This window comes from Truncatella angustata (genome assembly GCF_020726525.1).
Source record: "Truncatella angustata strain MPI-SDFR-AT-0073 chromosome Unknown BKA67scaffold_5, whole genome shotgun sequence".
Classification (NCBI taxonomy): Eukaryota; Fungi; Ascomycota; class Sordariomycetes; order Amphisphaeriales; family Sporocadaceae; genus Truncatella; species Truncatella angustata.
In genome coordinates, this window is record NW_025763385.1 from 1,537,850 (window position 1) to 1,554,773 (window position 16,924).

Consider the following 16,924-nt stretch of genomic DNA (forward strand, 5'->3'; position numbering starts at 1 on the left):
GATGTATATAACGTAGGAGCCTTCCCGCTAGAAGAAGAACTCAACGCAAACACGTACAAGAGACGCCTGTTCCAAGACAGAGACACACATTTTCATTTCTTCAAGCACCGGGACTACATAAGTTACAAGAGAATTTAAAAAAAAAAAAATATGGCGACACAACCCCAACAACACACTAATAGCAGCCACCAAACACAAGAAGACCAGCCACCAGCGCATCCCAACAACACCCCAGACACAACATTCACCCTCTCCGCCCCTTCCGGGTCAGACATCCACGCCTCCCCCTCACGCAGCCCCAGCTACATCCTGACGGCGCCTACAGCCTATTACCACCCCACCTCCACCCCGCTCTCCTCCTTCCGGCGCGCCCGCCTCGAGCTTCACTACACCCCCACGCTCCAATACGACCACGCAGGCCTGGTGCTGATCCTCCCGGACCCCGCCTCGGACCCCTCGCTGCCGCCCTCGGCAGAGACCGCCAGCGGGCAGACAGCCTGGGTCAAGGCCGGGCTGGAGGCCAAGGACGGGCGCGTCTACCTCAGCGTGGTGACGAAGCCCCGGGGCGGGTGGTGCGACTGGAGCCTGCACGCGGCGGGGCCGCCCTCCGCGGGAGCCGGGATGGGGGCGGCCGTCGAGCTCGTGCGGGCCGGGCACGCGCTGCTCGTCAACCACGTCCAGGCGGGCGGCGGCGCGGCGGCCACGACGATGCTGAGGAAGGTCCCGTGGGTGTTCCTGGACGACCACGAGGGCGGGGCGAGCGCCTGGGTCGGCGCCTTCGCGGCGCGGCCGGATCCGGAGGGCCGCGCTGGGGGTGAGAGGCTCGTGGTCGGGTTTCGGGGGTTCCAGGTCGAGACGGCGTGACGGCTGCCTAGGGTAGGGGGACTGTAATCATGACAGGGCTACCGTGAGGAGGGAGATGTTGCGAGAGGCGGGGCGTGGGTCAGCATCGCACATGCGTCTGAAGGTTATGCTGTCGGCAGTTTTAATAAGGAGAACCACTTAATCTTGGACTACACGGTGCAAAGAGAGCTTAGTCTTCATGATTCTTGTTAAGCAAGGCATCTTTCTGCAGGCTCCTGTGCGGTGAAAGATGAGCAGTAAGATAGTTTAGGGAGAACCTGATGAATTAACTAGGGTATACATGTACATCGTGAAAGGTCATCCGATAGAAAACGTACAATGCTGAATTTTTTACTAATCTACAGCTCTGTGGGCAAAGCTCCGACAAATCCAAGGCAATCCTCCCTCCCTACGCAATCCTAACTCTCATGCCTGGCGTGGTCCCTTGGGGCCTCGAGAAAAATGGGTACTAATACGTACAAAAGAACAATGCATTATAGGCTGTTCCTACCCCTGCTCCGAAGGGACAAAAATGCCGAAGATTAAATGGAAGTCTAGTATTTGATAATGTGAGATCAGCGTCGCTGTAAGCTGCCTCCTTTTTTTTGTGATACTGCTCTCGCCAGCCCCCAGCGGTTCATCCATCGTGATTTCGGGTATATTAGATGAACCAAGGAGGCAGCTGAAATGGAAGAGTTTCGTAATATCCGATCAGACCAACAGTCAAAACTTCTATTTGTTGCCGCTGGTGCATTTGCCTTGCGTTCCACAAATAACACCTTGAGTGAGAGCATTAGCCCTAGTCCTGGAGGAAATCTGGGTCGGGGAACAAAACACATACCTGCGGCCACAGCGGCAATGATAATGATGATGAGAATGGAGACGAGGAGGCACCACCACTTGAGCTTTCTTCGGTTGCGGGCAGACTTGATGCCTTTACCAACATGCTGGTTGCCCTCTTCGGTCCACTTGGTGGTGTTCTCGGCATTCTGCTCGGCAGCTTGAACGGCTACCTCTTGCTGCTCAACCAGAACAGCCAGATCCTGGAACATGGAGGCAAGCTCGATCAGGGTCTGCTCGATGCGCTGCAACTCGTTGTGACGAGCACGAACGTTGCCCAGGACAGATGTGGCTTGTCCAGTACGGTTGGTGCGCAACTATCAACAAGGTCAGCACGGAGTTGGCGGAAAGGATGAGGGAAGCACGCACGGCAGTCTGGAAGACACCCTCATTGCCCCAGTCAGCCTCGGTGGCCTGGCGGACCTCGTCCTCACTCGCGTCAGGGTTCACAATACGATACTGACGGGCGATCTGGTCGCGGTAGCGCTGGCGGTACTGGCCCTCCTCGGTCTGGTAGTTGCGAAGCTCGCGCTCAAAGTTGTTCTTGATGGTGTTGACCTGCTGGTCCTTGAGGCCCTTGCTGCCATCGGTAGTGCGGCTCGCATCCGTGGCGAGGAACTTCAATTGGTCGCGGATACCCTGGTTTAATGCGTTGGTCTCGGCGACGAGCCGCTCGAGCTGTTGAGCCGACAAGCCACCGTCGGACTCGGCGAGGGCGCGCTGGTGTAGTGATGCGATGGCATTGACATTCGTGGCCAAGGTGCTGACTTGTTCGCGCAGGTGACTGATCCGCTGCAAGAAATCTTGTTGCGAGAGTGTGAGAGAGCTTGATGGTTGTTGCTGCTGCTGCTGGGGGTACGATTGCATCTCGTGTTCATCCTAGAGCGCAGGATAAATAATTAGCTCATTCATGTCGCGTGCAATTGATTTTGAGCGGCCGGACAGCGCGGCGGCTGCCTTCGTCGTTCATGTGGTGTTGCTTACCTGACCTCCGTACGGGGTGCCGTATGGATTACCCTGCTCGGCCCCATAGGGGTTGTTTTGATACTTATTGCCGTAAGACATGCTGGTCTGATGCCTCTACTGCCGTCGGGCTTGTGTTGGAATTGAGACGCTGTCAATTTGCTGTGCACTGGCTGGAAGTAAATAGACGGCGATGCGCAAACGTGATGCGACGTGATGCCTGATGTGTTTGTGATGCTGCCGTGCTACAGAAAAGGAAGGAAAAGAATGGAGATGTGGTGATCACAATTGAGAAAGCAGCTGATTTCTGATGAAGGAAGTCGCTTGCTGACTTTTGCCTTGGCGGACTGCTCGATTGCCCTGAGCGCCCGCTTGATGATCCTGGTGCTGGCGCTGGCTCCTGGTAGGGGTATCAGGGTATTCTCTGGGCCAGATGGGAAATGACGTCTCGTCTCGTCTCGTTATTAAAGAGATGGGATGCAATGCAATGCGGCCTTGCACCCGGGCTTTCTTTACGTGAAACTTGTTTATCCCCCGCAGGCGACAAGAGCACTTTCTCACGATTGAATCGAATGGATCGAGGGAACTGCGCAAGAACGAGCAGTTGAGGGTTGGGAAATTGTTTTTAAGCTTAATTGGAATGAATGAAAGCTTGCACGCCAATTCGAGTACGAGGCCATGTCGTTTACTTATTTGCACAACGCTTCTCCCCGAGTCCGCGTACAGCAGATGGCTTAGCCGCGACTGTCCTTTTTTAGTGCTTGGCACGTATGGAGAAAGTCTAAGGTTACTTAGTTTTCGGATGGGCTGGGTTCAGTTCTACTGCACGATGCCTGCACGTGGGCAGTGAGCGAATCCAGGCAAACACATTCAAGTTCAATAAGCTGCTGAAGAAGCTCCGCGCCGCACTAGACCAGACTGCGGGTGTGGAATGTTGAGAGAGAGAGAGAAAAAAAGAGCCTGCAAGCTATGCCGATCAGGGCCTCTAACCGAACTTCAAGCGGCAATTGTGAGCCAAAAATAAGCATCGCCCGCCTGGGATCTCGGATCAGGTGTCTTTTGCCTCTGATCGCTGCCAGTTTTTTTGTGGCTGTGTACTGATCGGACTCGCATTACTCGCCATACTCGCCGCGGGACTTTTCTTTGATCAACCAATAGTCCGGCCATGAAGGCTGTAAGCACAAGAGTCCGTGTAATGTGGCCATCAGGTCATATACTCAATGCACGTCACCAGGCGAAACGTAACTTGACTTATCTAAACATGTGTTATCCCCCACTAAGTATACTTGAGATAACTTCTCTAAGGTTAGACGATTCCAAGTCATCCTATTTTGTTCGAATTCGACCACGTGCGCGCATACTAACACGTGCTGCTTGAAGCTGCAGACCAGTCGGGGTCAACCAGAGACTGTACAAATTCTCCCAACTATTACTTAGATACACTTCATCCAAAACACACTTACACCCTTCTGAGGTCGTTCTTGTTCGATCAGGGCAACTTGCTTGATGCTAGTGCCCGGTAGGATGTGGTCTCAGGTGCCCACTTGGCAGGCGCCAACTTGGTAGTCCCAGGCTCCATTATTCTTCAGAGTACTGACCACTTTGTGCAACTAACCGAACCATATGTATAGTCGTTGCCTTGACTAGGCGGTCGTTGTATGATACAGGTCGGTGTCGAGAGAGCGAAGATACGCGCTTCGTTATAGAAGAGCGCAAGTGCCACTCCAGAAATCATATGTACAGCAGTGCCGTTCAGACACAATTCTATTTTCATTGTCGACTTATGCTCGTAAGCCTAGGCACATAATACTTGAACTCTTCCAGATTACTGCAGCCGGGACACATTTGTCTTTCAGATCCGAAACAAGTTTCCACACAACGGTTCCTTGGACTAGATTCATATATCTCATCTCCCATCAAAACTGTCTTAACTTTCCTGGTCCTATTATTATGCTTGACTGTGCCTCGTGTCTAGATATTTCCATCAGCTGATACAGCGTTTCGTTTTTCGCAACTAAGCTCTGCTCTGTTAAGCGATCGCCTAGACCAGTCGTGGTAGCATGGAGGGATGAAGCTGATCGCGCCGTATCGAACATTGGCCATGAGCATGCTGAATGTATAAGCCCATCATTGCCCTTTAGATGACACTTTTCTGAAAGGCAGTCTCCAGGATATGACTCGCGCCAATCAGCACGGTACTGCGTTGACATGTACGCCGATCCTTCAGAACTTGTCCTTGCTGAGGCTCTGCGGACTCTCGGTGGTCGGTCCCTGAGCTCGTATCTAGAGCCCACAGTCCATGGGTGTTATACCTTGATTTGGAGGTATGCTTGGATCCGCAACGAAGTCCATCGTTCTTCAATCAACCACGTCTTCCTGTGAAATGAAGTGGTTGCAAATCGTGGGGCGGCATCCGTAGAGATCCTTGATACGTCCTGATCAAAGATACTCCTTCTTACGGCCAGTCCTGGTGTACTGAGTCAAGTGCCATTCAACGTCGCCGTCCTTGTTTTCGAGAGTTCCGCTTCTGATCTCGAATACCCTCATTGACATTCGTGGTCCGACCTCAGACAACTCAACGCTGTCATGCCCTGTCCGAACAAAAACGTGGTGCCGGACCTCTATCGTATCATCGTTGTTGCTGGAAGCATCCTGGTTAGCTCATTTCCCCCAAGACGGGGAAAATCTTGTTGTAGGGTTCACGTACACGAAGGTCACAATTCTTGAGCCGATCTTGTTCTTGCTTGTGAGAGGATCCCGAGGGGGGAACACATGCTTCACTGGAGTGCATGTCAGCGTGTGAAGTCTGCATGCTTCTGTGGACTTGTACTTACAAATCTTGACAACTCTCTGCCCAAGATTCGACTTGAACCCTTCAAAGATCAAGTGCGGGTATGCCTCAGAGACGGTGCCTCGGATTGAATTGGGAATATCATGTCTCAAGACTACATTATGAAGAGAAAAACTGATGGTCGGTCCATGAGGCCTCATCTAGAGTTAGTGGTTTGTTATTCGAAGGCGGGCTGGGCGAAGCATACATGTGACTGAGGGTAAGGGCGGTAGGGACACCTCTGTGTTCGTGAAGCAGAATCGTATCTGTCAGTCCAGCAGCCTGAACGGATCTCACAAGATCGGGCAGGATCAGGTTGCCCTTTGTTCAAGGTCAGCCGAGAAAGGAGAGAGAAGGACCGGGTAGTTACATACTCGGTTTAAGCGGACCGCAGTTGGAAGCAAGAGCCGGATCTCCTGTTGGGGTCAGGTGTCAGCATCACCTTATTTGAGCGAGGACACAGACGCGCTGGATGTCTGAAAGTGGCATTTATTACCTTGGCGAAAGCACCGAGCCTGGCTGATGGATCTCTACTCGTTGTAACGAGGATGCGGGGATCTTGGATTCCAGAGAGATTGGAGTACTCGTCATCCAAGTCCAGGGATTCTGTGACAGTCCTATCCTCGCGCGACTCGTCGTAGGCATAGTCCTTCCGCAGGGTCTTGTCGTTCGCAATGCTGGCGTCCAATGGCTTTCCGGAGGCGAGCGAGGCTCGCAGCTTCGACCTCTTCTCGCTGATCTCAGCGTCTCGTAGGGTGAGGGCTCGTCTATAGAGGTAGTCGCGCCTCTGTCTTGCTTGTTTGCGCTGTGTAAACGGCACGTTAGCAAGTAATCGTGGTTGACATGGCACAGGTGATAAATAACGGAGTGGTATTCTTGTCCATGCGAATGGGGGCTACGGGTGGACAGTGACAAGAGACGTACAATCATTCTGTGGGCGGAATCAGGTGTACAGCGCAGTGTAGTCCGAGAGGGAGACGATGCCAAGCTTGGCAGTGGTTGCAGTTGTTGAGGATGTCGTCGTTGCAAGCAGATATGGGAAGAAGTAAAAGCTGTATGACCATCTGAGCGAAGACCCCACCAGAAATTATTCTGAGCCGCGCAAAAAAGTTGCAGGGATTAGAAAAGGCACTGCGTTATCCATAGGTCTAGTCCAATAAGGTTAGACAGATCTGTGTCGGGGCATGAGAAGGGAAACGCCGGGGAGGCTGGCCTACCTTATCCTTATCAAGGCGGCTCTCCCTCGCTTTCCAATTCCAAGGGCTAATAACATGCAGTTGTCGCTGTTCTTGGGGCCCACTCCTAGCAGTATGCGCTTTGCCTGACTGGCCTATGGATGCACGAAACACGCAGCACGCAGCACCGCCGTTCAGAAATCCTCTGCGAGGAAAGCGCATTGAATTTGTTAACCTTACCTAAGTGTAAGTATTCTGACCAAACCCACCCCCCCCCCAAAAAATATATATCCCACTTCAACCTTTCCGACAATCCTTCCTGGCGGCTGGACTTGCGAACAACCACTGCCAACAGATCTTTGGTCGTATGCGAGTGATTTAGGTCTTGACTAAATTAAATTTCTAGTCTACACTCGAGAATCTGAATCAGTCAGCGATGTGACCCAACCTGTCTTTTGCTTCCCCACCATTATCAACCAACATCCCTTGAGCCACTCATACATACGTACTGTACACTGTAGGCCGCACAGAGGCAACCAGCCTCATACCATTGATTTGCTCTTCTTGGTGTTTGCCGATCCTGCTAGGTATGCATCCATTGCGTCCACTTCCTTTTCTCTTCGTCCTCACTTCCTCCAATACCCTGCCAGCTTAGTTCTTGCTTATGTGTTGCTCGCTTTCCTTTGTCCTTGTGTGACATGCGAGGTCAGCCGAGGCGAAGCGAAACGAAACGAAACGAAACGAGTCGAGACACATCTCACGATAGATAGCTAATCAAACGCCCGCCATAGAACAAAAGCATAGCAGATCCCCCAGCCTCGACCAACACCCTCCACCCTCTCCGGCACCGCTATGGAGGGCGCATTTACCCATGTCGGCAACCACTTGATCTCCGATTCGGCTGCCGCCATCAACGCTGGCGGCGACGATTTGTCTGCCCTCGACCACGATGAGAGCTTGCTCTATGGCAACAAGTTCGCCGGGCGCAAAGGCCCGGGCAATACGAGACGCCGCGACGACGATGACAACGGTACCGAGGCCGCCTTCGACGACGACGACATGAGCTTGGCGAGCGTCCCAGTTGGTGCCTTGAAAGATCTCAACATCAACAGGGCGACACCCGAGGAAGAGAAGAAGTTACCTGCTCATGCTTGCGCGTATGGCTCTCCCCTCTCCGCCCCTCTGAAAACTTGCCGGGATTCGCCACTAACAAAACTCATTGTAGATATTGCGGCATCCACTCACCCGCTTCCGTCGTCAAGTGTCTCGCTTGTAACAAGTGGTTTTGTAGCGCTCGTGGCAATGCCAGCTCTTCCCATATCGTCAACCACCTCGTTCGCGCTCGACACAAGGAGGTCCAGCTTCATCCCGAGTCCGCTCTAGGCGACACCATCCTCGAGTGCTACAACTGTGGTACCAAGAATGTTTTCCTTCTCGGCTTCATCCCCGCCAAGTCCGACACCGTTGTCGTGCTCCTCTGCCGACAGCCATGTGCCGCCTCCACCTCCTCCAAGGACATGAGCTGGGACATTTCACGATGGCAGCCATTGATCGAGGATCGCGCCTTTCTATCTTGGCTCGTGACACCGCCGACCGATAATGAGCAGCTTCGAGCTCGACACCTGACCCCGCCCATGATCGCCAAGTTGGAGGAAATGTGGAAGGATAACGCCTCGGCCACCATTGCTGATTTGGAGAAGGCCGCCAGCATTGACGATGATCCAGCCCCGGTCCTGCTCAAGTACGAAGACCCTTATCAATATCAGAACATCTTCGGGCCCCTTGTCAAGATGGAGTCCGACTACGACAAGAAGCTCAAGGAGGCCCAGTCCGAGGACGGCCTGGTCGTCCGCTGGGATATGGGTCTGAATTACAAGCATCTTGCAAGCTTCACCTTCCCTAAGCTGGAATCTGGTGATGTGAAGCTGGCCGTAGGTGACGAGATGCGCCTCAAGTACAAGGGCGAGCTTCGCGCACCGTGGGAGGGCGTAGGATACGTCATCAAGATCCCTAACAACCAGTCCGACGAGGTCACTCTGGAGCTGCGTAAGACCGGTAACGACAAAGGGGTCCCCACAGAGTGCACCCACAACTTCTCAGCAGATTACGTGTGGAAAGCTACCTCATACGACCGCATGCAGGCTGCCATGAAGCAGTTCGCCCTTGACGAACTGAGTGTTTCGGGTTACATATTCCACAAGCTACTTGGACACGAAGTCGCCGTCGCTCCGTCGAGAACCCAGCTACCTAAGAAGTTCAGCGTCCCCGGTCTCCCAGAGCTAAACGGCAGTCAGATCAGCGCTATCAAAAGCGTCTTGTCTAACCCCTTGAGCTTGATTCAGGGGCCTCCTGGAACCGGCAAGACTGTGACTTCAGCCACCATTATTTACCATCTGGCCAAGATGAACAGCAGCCAGGTCCTCGTGTGCGCACCGTCAAACGTTGCTGTAGACCAGCTTTGCGAGCGCATTAACTTGACCGGGCTCAAAGTTGTGCGGCTGACCGCCAAGTCTCGCGAGGATGTTGAGTCGTCTGTGAGCTTTCTTTCTCTTCATGAGCAGGTCCGAATGCTTGACAGCAATCCGGAACTGGTAAAGCTGTCTCAACTCAAGGCAGATGCCGGTGAATTAGCAAGCAACGACGAGAAGAAATACAAGCAGCTTACTCGAGCTGCTGAACGAGAGATCCTAAGCAATGCTGATGTTGTCTGCTGCACTTGTGTGGGAGCAGGAGATCCACGCTTAGCAAAGATGAAGTTCCGTAACGTCCTGATCGATGAGTCGACTCAGTCTGCCGAACCAGAATGCATGATCCCTCTCGTGTTGGGCTGCAAGCAGGTAGTCCTCGTTGGTGACCATAAGCAGCTGGGTCCTGTCATCATGAACAAGAAGGCCGCCAAGGCCGGCCTCAATCAGTCTCTCTTCGAACGTCTTGTTCGTCTGGGATTCACACCAATCCGCCTCAACATCCAGTACCGAATGCACCCCTGTCTGTCTCAATTCCCCTCCAACATGTTCTACGACGGCTCTCTTCAGAATGGTGTTTCTGCTCCTAGCAGAATCCGAAAGGACGTCGATTTCCCCTGGCCTGTTGCAGAGATGCCAATGATGTTCTGGTCCAACCTGGGCAACGAAGAAATTTCAGCATCTGGAACATCCTATCTCAACCGAGCAGAAGCCACAAATGTCGAGAAGACTGTCACCCGCTTCTTCAAGGCCGGTGTGCGACCATCAGACATTGGTGTCATCACCCCGTACGAAGGTCAGAGAAGTTACATCGTCAGCACAATGCAGAATACGGGTACTTTCAAGAAGGATGCTTACAAAGAGGTCGAAGTCGCGTCTGTTGATGCTTTCCAAGGTCGTGAGAAGGACTTTATCGTTCTGTCCTGCGTGCGTTCCAATGACAATCAGGGCATTGGTTTCCTTTCTGACCCCCGACGTCTGAATGTGGCCCTCACTCGTGCCAAATACGGCCTTGTCATCATTGGCAACCCCAAGGTTCTCTCTAAACATGATCTGTGGCACCACCTTCTTGTCCACTTCAAGGAGCAAAAGTGCTTGGTCGAAGGTCCGCTCACAAACCTTCAAACCTCTCTCTTGCAGTTCAGCAAGCCTAAGAACACCTTCCGTCAACGCCCCAACCAGATGTCTTATGCTTCTGGTCCTGGATATCCCAACAGCCGTAATGGGCAGCCCCAAGGCTCCTCCATGTCTGTTCAGGACTTTGATGCGGGTTCTATGATGTCTTACATTCCCGATGATGTTTCTAGCATTCACAGCTCCGCACTCGGAGGTGCCGGTCTTGGCAACAGCGCCTTTCCTCAGATGTTCTCATCGTTCAACCCAGAACAGTGGCCTGGCTTGCCTGGCTTCACCGCGCCTGGTGGTCGCATAAGCGGCAAGCGAGGTGGCCGTGGCGCCGAGAGCATTGCTGGCGAGAGCGTCGCTACTTCGGAGTATACCGATGCCAGCGCATCTGTCATTGGTGGCAGAGGTGTCGGACAGGGCGGTGCCAGTCTTGGCGCTGGTCTCCAGGATGCTCTTCGTTCTGCAAGGCCTGCCTCCTACACACAGTCCGATCGCTTGAAGCAGTACGTGGAAAGTTCGGGAAGACCAGGCTATCCAAATGGGTTTGGCGGTCGTCGGTATGACGATGACGAGAAGAGCATCAGCACTGCCTTTGCTAGTCAGATTGGTGGTGGATACGACTGATTGCACATGTCGTCGGCATAAGTTTATTCACTTGTGTCATCCCGTTCTATGGAATCATCAGCAGCACCAAGATGAAGTCCTTATGGTTCAGCCATACCATCTCAGACTTGAAATCACCAGGAATCCATCAGGAATCAGGAGGCTTCTTGCAGTGTATGTTGCAGAGCTTGGAGGTATCCATACCCGCGGTCCTCGACCTCGAACCGACGGAGATCTGTGCCAGCCGTTTCACCCGACTGCTTCAACGGACAGCCCTTGGCCACCTAGCACGGAAGACACGACCACCCCGTCATCTTTCCATCGCACGGTTGGGACTCACGGGGCACTGCCTTATCGGCGAAGTACTACCGACGTCTTCAACGGGCGTCAGGTTGATACTGCCACAGCCACTGGCAAGGATACTGTTACAGAAGCGTCTGCATGTTGCACTGTGTATTGAGCCCTCCAACTGCCGCCAAGAAGCGAACGGCCCATCGTTTGCTCTTGCTTCGTTGGCAATGCAGCCACTTGCGATAATTCTCGACAAAATCGTCGACAGATTGTTTATAATAGTTTGACCACACTCGTTAATACACACTCGTTTGCCACTATATGCCTTCTTTATTCAATGTGTAATAACATGAATAGCCTCAGCCACTAAGCCCAAAACCGCTGCCATCGGGTATGGTCCTTTCTTCAAGTAAACAAAGTACGCTACGAATCTGATAGGCATGTGTGGCCATGTATTCATGTCACATGGATGAGCTTTGAGAGGAGTTGAGGGTCCGTAATGAGCTGACAGGGAGGGGACCGAAACCGCCAAAGCCCACTGTTCGGGACCTCTAGTGCAACCTTATTTGACCTCACTCGAGATTTAACCCCATTTTTACCACATTGGCAGCACATTGGCAGAACCTATCACACCAGTTGCAGAGTTTCTTATTCATCATTTTCAACAGTTCTCCTACAACCCTTACCCTTCTCTGCCTCGTAATTATACTCTCGCAAAACTCTTACAACCACCTATTTTGCAACCTATCTCGTTGTGATATTCATCCACACCAAAACAAACCAAAAATGGCAACCCGCAAGGTCCGCTTCGATTTCAATTGCGAGCGCACCCTGACCTTCCACCACGACCTGCCGGCGCGCCTCATAGGCGCGTCATCCGGCGCGGATCCAGATTATCGCCAACTCTACATAAGCGCTCTGGCGCCCGGTAAGCAAATTTCGAGACCATATTCCGGCCTGCTTCCGGAGCGCGGATCGCCCATCAGAGACAATTGGGCTCTTTACGATAGTTTTCACAACATCACCCCCAACACCTACACATGCACATACGGAGAGAAACCCACATACCCTCGAACTGGCCATTGCTGACCCCGAAATGCCGTGTAGTCATGCAGCAGCACGCGGACGAGTGCATCGCGGCCTCGCAGGCCAAGTGCGGCGTCTGTGAGCGCGCGCCCACCAGACAGGTCCTCACCACCCCCATGTCGTACCTGCACTTGGCCGAGGACCCCTTTGTCGCCGTCCTGGTCACGCCCGTCTGCGAGAAGGAAAAGTGCAATACCGACGGTCAGAGGCAGATTAATGACATGTTGACTGAGATCACAGGGTGTTAGTGTTTTCTTGCTTATTGTCTTCTTCTCTCTTTTTTTTTCTTCTTCTTCCTTTTACCGTTTAATTGCTGAGTTCCATGTCCCTTGGAACACGTATTGCTCCAAGGGTCGGTGAGATATTGGGGAGAGCTCCCGCGATGCTCTTGGAGACATCATCCGCCGAGCTGAAGTTTTCGGGAGAAAGACATCACTGACTTCGTTCTCCGTAGTGGTTCCAAGTCAGGTCGATCAGAACCCGACGGGTATCCCCAAGGCGAGCGCCGGTATTGCCAAGAACGCCACTTGTCCGTGCGGAAGCAGCCGGAAGTACAAGAAGTGCTGCGGTGCTGCCGCGGAGGCGGGTGGTAATTGAAGGGACGATACGGTTATAGATTCATTGTGATTTTGTAAGTAAAAAGATTTATGGGATATTACTCACTATTCCTCGTTCATTGAACTAGTTTTCGCGTGGACTCAAAAGTCCCCAAAACTCCAGAGCCTCGACTATTGCAGAAGAAAAAACAAAATAAAGTAAAGATGAAAGAATCGCAAGAGAACAGCGGATATGTCGAGCATTTTAGTGGTCATTAAAAAATTCCATCCCGACCATATCCCCTGGAGACCTTGAAAAGCAGGCATGGTAATCGTTCGAAGCCGAAGAGGCGGCAGGACACAGAACGCAGCCTCTCGAGCTATATTATATCATGTAAAACGGGACTGTTCGAAACGTGATGTTGAGATGACCAAGCTAAAGTGAAGAAGATGGACATGTTTATACCCAATCTGCCCATATTCAATTTAAGCACGCACCACGGGAGACGCACTTAACCAAGAAACATACTAGAAAAGAGCCAAGAACGATGGAAATGGCAAAGAAAAGCGCAGCGTATGCGTGGCCCCTATTCATCCGCAAAGCCCACATCCATAGGCTACACAAGGAGAGGCTTCTGTGTAACGAAGGAAAGCAGCCATAATTCGATACCCATCGATGGAAAAGCCAAGTCCACCTATTTCCCTCTTCCAGGGGACTATGGACTGAGACTTACATGGCGCTTACAGGTGATTGTCAACCACTTTCAAAACCAAAATGCCAAACCCATCATGCATGCCATCCCCCGCCCCCTTCCTGTTTTTACGGAGTCGTCGCCGTCTTCGGCCGGTTGGGCGTTGAGCGAACGCTGAGGATGGTCATCAGAACGTTACTGGACATGGACGGTTCGCTATTCCTTTCTTGCTGCGAGGATTAAGTCCTTGTGATGGCACTTTTGAATCCGAGAGCCTTCGCATACGATGCAGAGATGGCGGAGGCTCTTCAGTGCCGTAAAGCGTCAAGGTTGAGCGCGACAGGGTTCTCTAATTTGTCCGGCCCACTTGTAGTTCTGGTCTTGTCGTATTTACTACACGCGAGCGTGTGGTCCGGGTCAAAGTCTTCATCGGTGTCTTCGATGATATCGCCCAGTACCCCCCTCGGCTATGTCACCTCCAATGGTATGTATCGAAACGAGCCTGGTGCACATTCTTTAAGGGAAGCCCTTGCTCGAGGCGCAGGGAAGCTGCACGTCTTTGCAAGAACGTCATATTCGGCCACAATAATGTACGAGAAGATATGTCGACTTTCAAAACCGCGAGCAGACAACCATTTCAACTACGCTATGACAGCATCGTGGTGCCGTTTGTGTGATCTTATTCGCAAAGGCGACAACAATCCGTATGGCTAGATTTAACGACCGGGAAAGAGCTACGTTCCGATTGGCCTTTCGCCCTGTTCCAGACAAGAAGAGTACCTTTGACAAGAAAAGAAAACTTATGGAAGCTGGCGGCTCGGTGGCTGGAGACTGTTGAGCTACACACATGTATGAATTGCGGAGTGTTGCTTGTCATTCCTGAAAAATAGCATCACCTGTGATGAGCAGAGCTAAGAACGGATGCAACCGCTGCCGACATTGCTTGTAGGTTGTTTACTACTCACTAATCCAGGACAGCAGGGTGTAGCTATGATTTGGAGGACCACGTACATGAGAGAGGGCTGTCTGCGGGCAGACAATTCGAAGTTTTGATGATAACAAAGCCGTGTGTCTTGAGGCTCTGAAGCCGTGCTGCAGTATGTTAATTACCTATCACTCCGTCAGATTCGGATGACCTCATACACACTTGAAACGGTCACAAAGCTGCAGAGCTGCGAAGCTAACAAGCCGATCAAGCTTTGCCCAAAACCTGGAAACATGAATCAAAGCTCAGCGGTCCACTACTGGCGTCTCTCCTGTCGGAAACCAATCATTTTGGTTGCGAAAAGGCTAAGCCTGGGCATTGGACTGGCGAGATTATGGTCTCATTGGCCTCGATGGTCTGATGTGGGTATTAGGATGAGGCGCCCGTCGCAGTGCGGGTGATACTCCCTTGACTCCCCTCCTCTGACCCCTGTTAACCACTAGTTAGACTAACCTTGGAGGGGCGTTATCACTAAATAATAAGCCTGCTGGACCCCTAGCTTGCGCACCATTTAGCACCCGCTGGCTTGCGTCTGCCAAGATCAAGATCCTGACACCAGCTTCAGCATGAGGGCATCTCAGTTCAAAAGTTGTCGCAAACCACCTATCAGCTGTGATCTAACTTGTTCGACTTCGTATTCCTGCTCTGTGAAAACCCGTCCTTACAAATCCCAAGATCCACCTTTGTCCTGCCGATCTGACCCAAGACTCATCTCTCCTTGCCACAGCCAAACGCAGCAGTATAACCATAGCCATCACCTAACCCGCGATCCTTGTCTGTCCACCACTCAGCTCCGTGTTTCGAGTGCGCCAGTGAACCGACCATCCCGTAAGACATACGGAAACTGCTGCTCCAAGCCTCGATACATGGCAGTTGTCTTTGTGTGCTTTCAAGTTCAAATGCAGCAATAGCAAACAGCACCCTCAACAATATACAATCGACACAATGGCCTCCTCGGATGCTCCCGCCGCAACAGCGGCTCCTACTGAAGCCCCAAAGGCATACACGGAGACTGCACAGGCCCACGAAGGCGCAGATACTACCAAACTAGATGCCACGACAAGGAACGAGCCATTCGACACTGCTGCCATATCAGCTTCGCCCGTCGATACTACCATTGGCAGCGGCACAAGCCTGGGCTTGACTGGCCCGCCGGCTGATGCGATCCCCAACCAGGACGACACGAACCCCTTGGACTTCCAAGGAGATGTGCAGACCAACAACAACCTGCCTTCACAGGAGACACTGCGCAAGCTCGAAAAGTACACGGTTCTAGACGAGAGCGGCAAGTCGCATACCTTCAAGAGTCTGTACACGGGGCCCAACGTGGCCCGGCGTGTGCTGATCATATTCATCCGCCACTTCTTCTGCGGTGTAAGTGCTTCTGCCTCCCCGTCCCTCCCCGTCCCTCCCCGCGGCGCAAGGAGGAGCGATATATGCTAAAGCCAGACGCCTGTCCTTCGTAGAACTGCCAAGAATACCTCCGCCACCTCTCCGCGGCGATCCCTCCCGAGTCCCTCCTCCAGCTCCCCGTCTCGACCTCCATCGCCGTCATCGGCTGCGGCTCGCACAAGCTCATCCAGGCCTACCTGCAACAGACGGGGTGCCCGTACCCCGTGTACGCCGACAACACGCAGCACCTGTACAAGGAGCTGGGCATGATCCGGACCCTGGCGGCGGGGGACCGGCCCGCCTATATGCAGCACAAGAGCATGGCGCAGACGGTCTTCTCGGGGATCGCGCAGGCGCTGAAGCAGGTCAAGAGCGGGCTGGTGCTGCAGATGGGGGACCAGAAGCAGGTGGGCGGGGAGTTCCTGTTCGAGCCGGCGAGCCTGAGCGTCGAGAGCCCCATCGCGACGCCGCACGAGCTGTCCGCGGGCGCCGCCGACCGCGACCCGCTGGGCGACCTCGACGACCGCGCCGCCGACAAGAGGGGCGAGGAGAAGAAGGTCACCTGGTGCCACCGCATGCGCAACACGCGCGACCACGTCGAGATCCCCGAGCTCGTGGACGTGCTGGGCCTCGAGGGTCCCGAAGACCAGGCCGGCGGGGCGTCGTCGTCGTCCGCACCAGCGGCGGCATCACAGAGGGCCGGCTCGACCAAGAGCGGCAAGGCCGGGCGCCACGAGGAGAGGTGGGCAAAGGCCACGAGGGAGCGCAAGGGCACCGGTCTGAGCATGGCCAGCCAGATGAGCCGCATGAGCATGGACGCCAAGGGGTATGGGCAGGCGCCGCCGCCGCCGCCAGAGGCTGTTAAGCCATTGCGGCTATCCCAAGAGGAGAACTTATGATGGGGGATCACTTCCAGGATGTGTGTGTGTGTGTGTCTGTGTGTGCTTTTTGAGTTGTTTGATTTTGTTCCCCCCTGGATACCTAGACACGTGTTACGGCATTGACTTCATGCTTTCGATAGCGGCCAATCTAGCTTTGATTTTATCTTCACAAACTTATATATAAATGGACCCAAGAGGTCACTTGTGTATTTGCATT

At 53.1% G+C, this 16,924-nt stretch overlaps 5 protein-coding genes across 5 annotated transcripts; 3 read left to right on the plus strand and 2 right to left on the minus strand.

The window, feature by feature from the left end:
* Nucleotides 1–631: 631 nt before the first annotated feature.
* BKA67DRAFT_568146 (uncharacterized protein) lies at nt 632–1,142 on the plus strand. The gene has a single exon (XM_046103014.1). The coding sequence runs from the start codon at nt 709–711 to the stop codon at nt 862–864; it is 156 nt and encodes a 51-aa protein (XP_045957243.1). The 5' UTR covers nt 632–708; the 3' UTR covers nt 865–1,142.
* Nucleotides 1,143–1,219: 77 nt separating this feature from the next.
* BKA67DRAFT_306264 (t-SNARE) lies at nt 1,220–2,917 on the minus strand. The gene is made up of 4 exons (XM_046096114.1): nt 2,668–2,917; nt 2,053–2,562; nt 1,685–2,000; nt 1,220–1,622 (listed from the first exon to the last, which is right to left on the minus strand). Exons 1-4 carry the CDS (start codon nt 2,746–2,748, stop codon nt 1,576–1,578), a joined length of 954 nt encoding a protein of 317 aa, XP_045957244.1. The 5' UTR covers nt 2,749–2,917; the 3' UTR covers nt 1,220–1,575.
* A 2,168-nt stretch (nt 2,918–5,085) lies between these two features.
* BKA67DRAFT_659619 (anticodon-binding protein) lies at nt 5,086–6,406 on the minus strand (the record flags this gene model as incomplete). Its single annotated transcript, XM_046107474.1, has 7 exons — nt 5,086–5,287; nt 5,354–5,426; nt 5,481–5,632; nt 5,685–5,797; nt 5,851–5,892; nt 5,973–6,281; nt 6,401–6,406. The coding sequence occupies 7 exons, from the start codon at nt 6,404–6,406 to the stop codon at nt 5,086–5,088; spliced, it is 897 nt and encodes a 298-aa protein (XP_045957245.1).
* Nucleotides 6,407–11,921: 5,515 nt separating this feature from the next.
* Nucleotides 11,922–12,818, plus strand: BKA67DRAFT_659621 (uncharacterized protein; the record flags this gene model as incomplete). Its single annotated transcript, XM_046107475.1, has 3 exons — nt 11,922–12,063; nt 12,243–12,464; nt 12,676–12,818. The coding sequence occupies 3 exons, from the start codon at nt 11,922–11,924 to the stop codon at nt 12,816–12,818; spliced, it is 507 nt and encodes a 168-aa protein (XP_045957246.1).
* A 2,561-nt stretch (nt 12,819–15,379) lies between these two features.
* Nucleotides 15,380–16,725, plus strand: BKA67DRAFT_659622 (uncharacterized protein; the record flags this gene model as incomplete). The annotated part of the gene is made up of 2 exons (XM_046107476.1): nt 15,380–15,808; nt 15,901–16,725. The coding sequence occupies 2 exons, from the start codon at nt 15,380–15,382 to the stop codon at nt 16,723–16,725; spliced, it is 1,254 nt and encodes a 417-aa protein (XP_045957247.1).
* Between the last annotated feature and the right edge of the window lie 199 nt (nt 16,726–16,924).